The 11618-nt window shown below is 38.6% G+C and overlaps 1 protein-coding gene across 17 annotated transcripts in view; it reads left to right on the top strand.

Moving 5' to 3' along the window:
• The window catches only part of ablim1a (actin binding LIM protein 1a), a 147613-nt gene extending 136134 nt beyond the window's left edge, over positions 1-11479 (top strand). For 16 of the 17 annotated variants that reach the window (XM_029753389.1, XM_029753396.1, XM_029753393.1 and 13 more), the window contains 6 exons: positions 4650-4702; positions 5018-5078; positions 5416-5423; positions 5948-6022; positions 9970-10050; positions 10262-11479. In XM_029753389.1, the coding sequence (XP_029609249.1) occupies positions 4650-4702; positions 5018-5078; positions 5416-5423; positions 5948-6022; positions 9970-10050; positions 10262-10375 (392 nt within the window). In that variant the 3' untranslated portion in view covers positions 10376-11479. The remainder of the gene's footprint in view (positions 1-4649; positions 4703-5017; positions 5079-5415; positions 5424-5947; positions 6023-9969; positions 10051-10261) is intronic. The other variant, XM_029753391.1, reaches the window with a different exon arrangement.
• Positions 11480-11618: the final 139 nt, after the last annotated feature.

Genomic DNA, 11618 nt, shown 5'->3' on the forward strand with positions numbered 1-11618 from the left:
TTCAGATGTTCATTGGCAAACTTCAGACGGGCATGTATATGTCTTTTCTTGAACAGGGGGACATTGCGGGCGCTGCAGGATTTCAGTCCTTCACGGCGTAGTGTGTTACCAATTGTTTTCTTGGAGACCATGGTCCCAGCTGCCTTGAGTTCATTGTCAAGATCCTCCCGTGTAGTTCTGGGCTGATTCCTCACCGTTCTCATGATCATTGCAACTCCACGGGGTGAGATCTTGCATGGAGCCCCAGGCCGAGGGAGATTGACAGTTCTTTTGTGTTTCTTTTGTCACCTTCTGTTGTCACCTTCTCACCAAGCTGCTTGGCGATGGTCTTGTAGCCCATTCCAGCCTTGTGTAGGTCTACAATCTTGTCCCTGGCATCCTTGGAGAACTCTTTGGTCTTGGCCATGGTGGAGAGTTTGTTACTCTGTCTCCCACTGTTCAAATAAACCTACCATTAAAATTATAGACTGATCCTTTCTTTTGTCAGTGGGCAAACGTACAAAATCAGCAGGGGATCAAATACTTTTTTCCCCCACTGTAAGAAAAAGCAAAATCCTAGAGGATTCAGTCTGCTTTCCAACAGACACTGGGAGACAAGTTCACCTTTCAGCCGAACAACAACCTAAAACACAAAGCCAAATATACACTGGAGCTGTTTACCAAGATGACACTGAATGTTCCTGGGTGGCTTAGTTACGGTTTTGACTTAAATTGGCTTAAATATCTGTGGCAAGAAAATGGCTGTCTAGCAATGATCAACAACCATCTTGACAGAGTTTGAATAATTTTTTCTTGCCATAGATTTTTTATTTTATTTTTTTAATGTGCAAATATTGTACAATCCAGGTGTGCAAAGCTCTTAGAGACTTACCCAGTATCACCTTTGGCAGCTGCAATCGTTTTTCACTCCAACATGGGGTATTGTGTGTAGATTGGTGAGAAAATAAATGTTGAATTCAAGCTGTAACACAACAAAATGTGGAATAAATCAAGGGGTATGAATACTTTCTGAAGGTACTGTATGTGTGACAGTGGCGGTCTGTGCCATTTAAGATGAGGGAGGACCATTTTTATTATTATTTTTTATGAGCATGGCCTTATTTCTATTACAGCATATTTGACAACTGTCATTCATATTCCATTCACCCAGTTCAATGTAACGCCGATGTTCAAATGTTCCCTATATACATCATGCTACAACCTAGCCTATGAATGAAAGTTTACAACGTAGGTGCACAGAGAAAAATTTGAGAAGACAGACAGTGACACATGGACAGACTGTGACACGTTCAATACTGCCTATCACACTCTTACCTGCATCTAGCTGATCTAGGGTGTAATCATTAGTCCAACAGTTGCAAACGAGAGTTTCTATTGGACAAATTCAGGTATGTTTATCCCCATTTCATTCTGTTTTCTTCCGTTTAAGAAACATTTTTCAACAGAATTGATGGAATGAATACACCCCTGATCACACGTAAACACAGTTCACTTTCATAGCAACCACATTGTATTCCTTCTTGTATCTATGCGCTCTCCTCCTCTCACCTTTTCCCTTCGCTTGTGGACTTCAATGCACAACACATCAGCTGTATGTGACCAGCCCAAAAAACTTTCCAAGCCAAACCATATCATAACCGCTACACACAGCCTCCATCATTGTCACCATATTAGCTAAAGTAATGTCATAGTCAACATAACTAATAGAACTAACGTGTTAGTAAACCTGCTACAATCATGCAGTAACATTACAGTGTACAGTCAGTAAAGCAGTTTATCACTTACACCAGCGGGCCCCGGTGGCAATACATTTGTAAAACCAAACGCTTACCTTGACTTGGAAGAGTTCTAGTGTCGTGTTGGATAGTCATAGCCAGCTACCTAACATAGCACCCCTCTGTTTGAGTAGGCTAAACTAGCTAGCTGCATTTGAAAGGGAAAAAAATGACTCTCTCTCTCTCTCTTGCCTCTCCTTCTTTTTGAAAAAATGAATTTGTTCAAAACTGTTCAACTATTGTCTTTCTCTCTCTTTGAGTCAACTACTTACCACATTTTATGAACTGCAGTCCTAGCTAGCTGTAGCTTATGCTTTCAGTACAATATTTATTCTCTGATCCTTTGATTGGGTGGACAACATGTCAGTTCATGCTATGCTGGAGCTCTGATAGGTTGGAGGACGTCCTCTGGAAGTTGGCATAATTACTGTGTAAATCTGTGGAAGAGGATTAGAACCATGAGCCTCCTAGGTTTTGTATTGAAGTCAATGTACCCAGAGGAGGACAGAAGCTAGTTGTCCTCCGGCTACACCACGGTGCGACCCTACAGAGTGCTGTTGAGTCTACTGTAGAACTTTATTGCAAAAAAGTGTATTTTAATCAATTATTTGGTGGCGTGAATATATTTGGCTTTTTATCTAAAAAGTATGACTTTTATAATGTTTTACATTTTAATTTTTATGAAATTTACTGAAGAGAATGGTCCTCCTCTGACGAGCCTCCACTGATGTGTGAGCCACTGAAATAGTGTTATAGGTCCCGAACCTTTCCCGTGTAAAATAGCCTTTTGAGTGACTAAAACATCACCCATAATGTTTTTTTCCTGATAAAACTTTATAAAATGTCCTTTTCTCTCATGTCAAACTACCAGGAAGTCTGAAAGACAGACCTTACCTTGGCGGGCGGTACCTTGAAAATACCTATGTCAAGCAAAATTGACCCAGTGAGCAGTGCTGCAGTGAGATTATCTCAAGTAAATTTGCTGATACACAAAGCAACTCAAATGCCGATACACAAAGCAACTCAAACGACATTGAATTTGCATGAAACATCCAATCCTGTCATACATCACATCTTGATTTCAGAAATTATTTGTTTATCCAACTGTTTGGTTATTGGAAAGCATCTATATAGACATAATGTTTACTGTATAATTTAGCTAGCTAGCAAAATGGAATTATCAGTACTGTTTTTCAAGATTCATAATAAAATAAAAACAAAAATACCTTATTTAATGTCTGATGCCGAACAGAAATTATAATAAGAAGCATTTTAGATCTGCAGAAATGGCCACGGGATGGTTTTTCAATACCGCCAATATTGTTGAAACTATATATTTTACTTGTTTAAATAAATTAGCGCCGGCCCGCCACAAGGAGTTCCTAGAGTGCGGATGCTTTAGTCCAGGTCTGGGAGGAGATCCCTCAGGAGACCATCTGCCACCTCATCAGGAGCATGCCTAGGCATTGTAGGGAGGTCATACAGGCACGTGGAGGCCACACACACTACTGAGCCTCATTTTGACTTGTTTTAAGGACATTACATCAAAGTTTGATCAGCCTGTAGTGTGGTTTTCCACTTTAATTTTGAGTGTGACTCCAAATCCAGACCTCCATGGGTTGATAAATTGGATTTCCATTGATTATTTTTGTGTGATTTTCTTGTCAGCACATTCAACTATGTTAAGAAAAAAGTATTTAATAAGATTAAGTGTTCCCTTTTATTTTTTTGTGCAGTGTATATATTTGCAAAAATGTTTAAAAAAAAAGTTTTTGATTGAATTCAAGGTGGTACTTGTTTAAATTGGTTAAGAGAATAAGAAGTTACCATTTTGTGTAATCAAATTAGGCTTTTTGTGATATCGCAAAAAGTTCTTAATAATCCCACCTCCTGAATCCAAGTGTTTGACACGAGGGAGGGGACTAGTAACTTTATGATCAAACTTTGTCAATGTAGAAGCAACTTTGATCTGTTTTCATCCAAGTATCATCCAAATTCATGGAAAACGTACACTTTTCAGTTTTGCCAAATAACTCATCTAGAGTGTTGGTTCCCTAACACCATGGGGGTGCTGCAAATTCCGACATAAATTGAAACCTTATTAGAGTAGATGCTGTTACACTTTTTTCGTGTTAAGGAATAACACATGTAGTTTTACAGTATTTTTTGCCGTTTCGTTTTAACACTGTAGAGTGTAAAGCCTTATTTACATTTTTCACAGCATGCCTTTTGAGTGAATGTGAGAGATACCCACCCATGACTGTGCTTGTTAGTTACAGACACATGGTTGTTGCATTCATTAACTTCTAGTCCTGAAGCCTTCATCAAATGACTGCCTAAGTGTCTGAATTAAAACTAAATGCTTTATTACCATATATAATTGCATAAGGCCTTTAGTTACCTTGACATTGTGATCTGATAAGCCAGGGTTATATCGGACCTGCAAATCACAATATGTTGGTTTGTGAAGTCATTATGAATTCCAGCCGTAGGTAGGATGGCCAAAAATGTGAATATTTTATGACTCACAATCTGTCTTAAGAATGACTGTTATGTTGAAAGACAAGACTACCTAAACCATCTAAGATGGAACAACCATCTCATTAACGGGTGCAATAAATCCAACCCCTTACAGATTGGATTAGTTTAGAAAAGTATAAATTACTTATCTTTGTATAGTATAAAATCAATGAATCAATCAATGTGCATTTAGAAACATAGATATTGAAACAAACTATAAACTTTTTACTTCAACACCGAGATTTTAACACTAGCAAATTTCCTGTGCTTGAACAATTCAAACTAAAGGGCAGCCAAATTGAGTTTAGATGTTTCAGCGAAATTATGATGCTTACCATAGTTTCAACTTTTCAGATGATTCCAAAACTTCCTCGCTGCCTGGTTATGGACGGAATGGATTACACCGGGTAAGATCAGACACCTATCAGATATCACAACTTGATTAAATCCAACAAAATCGATCAAATCAATATTTGATTAATGTGGATGGTTTCCACTTATAGGCTATGACAGCAGCAGGTAGCCTGAAGGTTAAGGGTGTTGTGACAGTAACCAAAAGGTCACTAGTTTGAATCTCTGAGCCGACTTGGTGAAAAATCTATTGATGTGCCCTTGAGCAAGGCACTTAACCCTAATTGCTCCTGTAAAACGTTCTGTTTTCATAGAATTGTTCATAGAAATGTTTGACCATTGTTATTAAAATATTGTTTCTGCCTCTACAGCCTCAGTCCACAGATTTCACTCAGTACAACAGCCATGGGGACATGTGTGGGGGAGGAAGAGGTGAGTGTTGCTCACCAAATAAAGCTCTGTTTATATTCACAGCTACTTCCACAATTTAAATATTCTTAAAGCTACAATCTGGGATTAGCAGTTCAGCAAAATGATAGCCCCGCACTTGTTTTAATATACAGCTGAGAAATGGGGCTTGGGAAATGTTACCCCTCCCAGAGATTGTACCTTTAACCGATTACACACATAAATAATTCATCAATATGTTTTATAATAAGGCACCCAATTATTTGGAAATAATGTAGTACTTCTTTCAGATATGAATGATAAATGGTAGAGAAAAAACATTAACTGTGAGTCTCATTTTCTGTCCCATTTTGTCCTGCAGAGTTTCAGGTATGTCTCTCATTTGCTTTCCACAACTGCCTTTCATTATACCTTTAATTTTGCATGTGTTTGCTCACTCATTATTCCTAGGATTGCAAACCTAATGTTGTCCTGAATGTCAACCCAGTCCTGCTAAAAATGCCTGCATCATTGTTTGCTATTCCAAACTGTAGTGATTGCATTGCAGTGATGCTGCATGCTCCTGCCTTGGAACACATACAACACTGCTTTAGTTACATATTCAATTGCAAACCGTAACAGTCCCCTAGACTGTGAGAGGTGGAGGGGTCACAAGCGTAGAGGCCATTGAGATGAATTGTATTAAAAGAATGCCAATCTTTGAAAGCCGAAACCCATTACCCAAAGAGACAGACAAATGTACTGCAGTGACCATATGTTACAAGTATATTGCTCTATATAGTGGTAATACGATACAGTTGCTGGGCTAGTGGTAGCTATAGTAGATAGCTATGCTAGATACATCTCAGTTCCATACCACTATATTACATGTGTGTGTATGTTCTATCCTGTAGCACATAAGGGATGGCTGTGCCGCAGTAACAAGAATGGACAGGGGAGTATCTATGCCTAATATGTTGGAACCAAAAGCAAGTATCTTATTTCTTGATCATTTTTTTTATTTACATGATGATCTCTGAGCTGTATGTAGAGCTAGAGCTGTATGTGCCCTATGCTTTTTCGTATATTTCACTGACATGCCAAGTTTTTAAAATAGACTTCACTACAAAAATTAATATGCTGTATGCAACAGAAAGGAATATGCTGAGTCAGTAGAGAGTGAGCTCTGAGGTATATGACTGGTGGTGTGTCTCATAATATCACCACTAACTTACCTACAGTATGCAGCTGGTAGTCAGTTCCATCATGGGTTCCTGGAACCAAAGGCAGCCCCTCTACAGTACTACATCTCCCATGAGGCTGTGGCTGTGCTGAAGTCCAGACAGGAGCTAGTGAAATGAGTCACCTCTCGCTTAGCATGCCAGCTTCTCCATGTTCATTCACACATCGCTTCAAAATAGACTGTATGTAGCATACAGTGGAAAATCCAACACCAAATGTATATTTGAAATGACTCTGATCACGGTATACTTTATGAAGAAGAGATACCTTCATTGTTGGATTTTCATGATTGGTGTGGCTATTATGAGTTGGCCAGATAGTGGAAAAAAAGAAAACAAATCACTCCTCTTGTTGCTTAGTATTTCAGTAAGATCTTGCAAAACTCTCACTCTAAATTCAAATGGATCGCATCCATGTCTGTTTGTGTACTAGACCTTAGCATATGTTTGCTGTAAAGCCCACAGTATAGCAGCTTTCCAGGACTCGATAACTATGTCTTGAATTTTATTGAACAAAATTGTTTAAAACTTACAATACTATTTTGTTACTTACTTACAAAATGTTAGGGTCACAGTTAATTCTCAGAAAATGTGAATTTGTAGCCTAATATTCCAACATATTCACATTTTAACTGATATGCAGTACTGGTCAAAAGTTTTAGAACACCTACTCATTCAAGGGTTTTCTTTATTTTTACTATTTTCTACATTGTAGAAGAATAGTGAAGACATCAAAACTATGAAATGACACATATGGAATCATGTAGTAACCAAAAAAGTCTTAAACAAATCAAAACATATTTTATATTTGAGATTCTTCATATAGCCACCCTTTGCCTTGATGACAGCTTTGCACACTCTTGGCATTCTCTCAACCAGCTTCACCTGGAATGCTTTTCCAACGGTCTTGAAGGAGTTCCCACATATACTGAATACTTATGGCTGCTTTTCCTTTACTCTGCGGTCCAACTCATCCCAAACCATCTCAATTTGGTTGAGGTCGGGGGATTGTGGAGGCCAGGTCATCTGATGCAGCACTCCATCACTCTCCTTCTTGGTAAAATAGCCCTTACACAGCCTGAAGGTGTGTTGGGTAATTATCCTGTTGAAATACAAATGATAGTCCCACTAAGCCCAAACTAGTTGGGATGATGTATAGCTGCAGAATGCTGTGGTAGCCATGCTGGTTAACCTCTCTGTGCCAGTGGGACGTTGCGTCCCACCCTAGTCAACAGCCAGAGGAATCGCGTGGCGCGAAATACAAATACCTCAAAATGCTATAACTTAAATTTCTCAAACATATGACTATTTTACACCATTTTAAAGATAAGACTCTCGTTAATCTAACCACGTTGTCCGATATCAAAAAGGCTTTACAGCGAAAGCAAAACATTAGATTATGTCAGGAGAGTACCCTGCCAAAAATAATCACACAGCCATTTTCAAAGCAAGCATATATGTCACAAAAAACCAAAACCACAGCTAAACGCAGGACTAACCTTTGATGATCTTCATCAGATGACACTCCTAGGACATTATGTTATACAATACATGCATGTTTTGTTCAATCAAGTTCATATTTATATCAAAAACCAGCTTTTTACATTAGCATGTGACGTTCAGAACTAGCATACCCACCGCAAACTTCCGGTGAATTTACTAAATTACTCATGACAAACATTCACAAAATACATAACAATTATTTTAAGAATTATAGATACAGAACTCCTTTAAGCAAACGCTATGTCAGATTTTAAAATAGCTTTTCGGCGAAAGCACATTTTGCAATATTCTGAGTACATAGCTCGGCCATCACAGGCTAGCTAATTTGACACCCACCAAGTTTGGGGCTCACTAAACTCAGAATTACTATTAGAAAAATTGGATTACCTTTGCTGTTCTTCGTCAGAATGCACTCCCAGGACTTTTACTTCAACAACAAATGTTGTTTTGGTTCCAAGTAATACATAGTTATATCCAAATACCTCCGTTTTGCTCGTGCGTTCAGGTCACTATCCGAAGGGTAACACGCGAGCGCATTTCGTGACAAAGAATATCAAAATATTCCATTACCGTACTTCGAAGCATGTCAAACGCTGTTTAAAATCAATTGTTATGCTATTTTTCTCATAAAGTAGCGATAATATTCCAACCGGACAACGTTGTATTCATTCAAAGACTGAAAGAAAAAAATGGAGAAGTCTCGTGAACGCGCATCTCAGTCTCACTGTCCCCAAGCAGGCCACTTACAAACTCTGCTGCTGTAGTTTGCCCAGAGACAGGAGACACGTCATTCCACTTTCTGAACGCTTTAGAGAGCCAATGGAAGCCTTAGAAAGTGTCACGTAACAGCACAGATGCTGTATTTTTGATAGAGATGCAACAGAAGGACAACAAATTGTCAGACAGGGCACTTCCTGCATGGAATCTTCTCAGGTTTTGGCCTGCCATATGAGTTCTGTTATACTCACAGGCACCATTCAAACAGTTTTAGAAACTTCAGAGTGTTTTCTATCCAAATCTACCAATTATATGCATATTCTCGTTTCTGGGCAAGAGTAGTTACCAGTTTAAATCGGGTACGTTTTTTATCTGGCCGTGAAAATACTGCCCCCTAGCCCCAACAGGTTAAAGTAATGATGGACTGTCATTTTTCTTTGCTTATTTGAGCTGTTCTTGTCATTATATGGACTTGGTCTTTTACCAAATAGGGCTATCTTCTGTATACCACCACTCCCTTGTCACAACACAACTGATTGGCTCAAACGCTTTAAGAAGGAAAGAAATTCCACAAATGTACTTTTAAGAAGGCACACCTGTTAATTGAAATGCATTCCAGGTGAGTACCTCATGAAGCTGGTTGAGAGAATTCCAAGCGTGTGCAAAGCTGTCATCAAGGCAAAGGGTGGCTATTTGAAGAATCTCAAATCTCAAATATATTTTGATTTGTTTAACACTTTTTTGGTTACTACATAATTCATAATATTATTTCATAGTTTTGATGTCTTCACTATTATTCTAAAATGTAGAAAATAGTGAAAATAAAGAAAACCCTTGAATGAGTAATAATAAGAGCACAAATGCATGTACCTACACAACGATACAGGCATCATGCACCTCCCAATCGACTGATACCCATATAGTTGAGCCCCCAGGCTCTTCAGCCCCATCTGCCCTCTTACAGTCCTCACTCACAATCTTCTGTCACAGTTGTTGTCCCTACCCTGTGCTGTCTCAGACAAGACTATCAGTGTTGAACATGCTATAACTGTAAAAATGATGCCCTATCTAATCAAACATGGATAACCGGTTTCTGTGGTACCTCTATGTCTGTCTGCAGCAATGAATATGTGAAATCATGTACTCAATAAAATAATTACAGCATCAAATGCTTTATTTTAGATTTTGGTTTTATCTCAAAAACCTAGTATCCAGGTTCGATTGAATGGGGTCCTCAGTCAGTTTTGATGGCCCCTTAGGTCTATCTTTCAACAGTTTCCTTTTGAAGCTTGATTCAGTATTGCCTTCCTTTACGAACTTTGCTATCCGGGATCCTTGGGACTTCCCTACCTCATTGAAGTTGACATTTTAAATGGTTAAGGGTAGGGGTTAAGGTTAGGGTATAGGGTAGGGACGTTCCAAGGAGCATAGATAGCACAAACTCTTCCATTACTGACGAGTGTCTCCCTTTGAAGGTCGTACCATATGAAATGCTCACGATAACCAGTAGAGGGCGAGCTAAGCTGCCCAGGGAGGTGGACAGAACAAGACTGGAGGTATCATTTGATTTCTGCATGTGATGATAGATACTCGATTGTCTACTTTGTGTGCATGAATGCTACACAAAAACCTAGTGAGGAAAGTACAGAATCCATAGCTCCATATAGATTCTTGAGAGTTTTTCAATGACTTTATAGGAGCGTAAATGCTAACCACAACATACCCCTTCCCCCTTCCTTCTTTTCTCAACCTCTCTTCTCACTCTAGCGCCACTTAGCCCCAGAAACGTTCTTTGACATCTTTGGGATGGAGATCCAGGAATTTGACAGGCTTCCACTGTGGAAACGCAACAACATGAAAAAGAAGGCCAAGCTCTTCTAGCAGTCAGAGCAGCATGCACTCATCCCATCCCATAAGATAGAAATCTACTCTACCACTGTAACATAGATGTAGGATTTGTTTTGATTTCCCCCTTTCCCCCTTTTTTTTGACATGTTCAAGGAAGCAATGAAATGGACTCTTTTTACTCTATGCTTCCTCTACGGACTGAATACATAGTTAACGAACCGATAGATGCTACAAGGAAATAGAAGAAACCCATTTCTTAAGTGTTCAACAATGAAAAAAAAATAGAAAGAATTATAAATTAGGTCATGTTTTTTTTTACTGCTGCGCTTGTTTTTTGTTTTGTTTTTCGCTTTGCTTTGAATGGAGCTGCTTTTACTTTATTTCCTTTTTCTTTAATCTCATGGCACCAACTGGAACATGTTCTTCACATGCGAAACTGGAATGTCTGTCTGTCAGCTTCATAAGTCAATGGTCAGCTTACCCTCATTTTGGCTGAAACATTTTAGACCAATGTTGGCATCAAATCAAATGGCTCACAGTCTTCATCATGGTAAATATTGGTTCTTGACATTTCTTTATGGCTCTAGTACATAATAAGAGTCCAAATCTTCAAACACTGCTCATGCCAGCTTGCCTTAGCACCTAACCATGTTACTCTCACTGGCATCAGAGTCTGGAAAAGCCATCAATCAAAACAATATAATGTGGTTTCCATATAGATCCGGGTTATGTTCATTAGGGCATGCAACATTTTAAAATGTTTTGTAATGGAAAACAGAAATGAGCGTGGACAAGTCCAAGTAGTCCCTCCCTATTTCAGTCTGTTTTCTTCCATTTGATGCCTAATAAATATGACCCAGGTAGCCTACCCAGGCATCTTGACTCTTCAACAAAACAGTTTATCCTATCAGGCTCCCATGAAAATGACCTAATTTAGTTTTCCGTTGGTTAAATTGGAGAAGCAATTCCTATTTTACTCACAAATATTCAACAAACACCACCCCAAAAAATACAACATTAAATGTACAAAAAATAACAACTGTATTTAAAATGACTGTTTTATAAATGAAACCCACACTGCCATTTGTTGTATTGAAATATAAGCAAAAATAAAGCTTTAAATCCCTGTGTATGATACACCAAAGGTATCACCTGTATTAGTTTATCTCCTCTCAGCTATTAAACTATAATAAACACAGTGTGTGAGGTAGTATGAGGACTCTCCTGTCAAGTTTTATGGGACCAATCAGGCATAGTGTACTCTGTTGACTTCCTG

Source organism: Salmo trutta, chromosome 5 (assembly GCF_901001165.1).
Source record: "Salmo trutta chromosome 5, fSalTru1.1, whole genome shotgun sequence".
NCBI lineage: Eukaryota > Metazoa > Chordata > Actinopteri > Salmoniformes > Salmonidae > Salmo > Salmo trutta.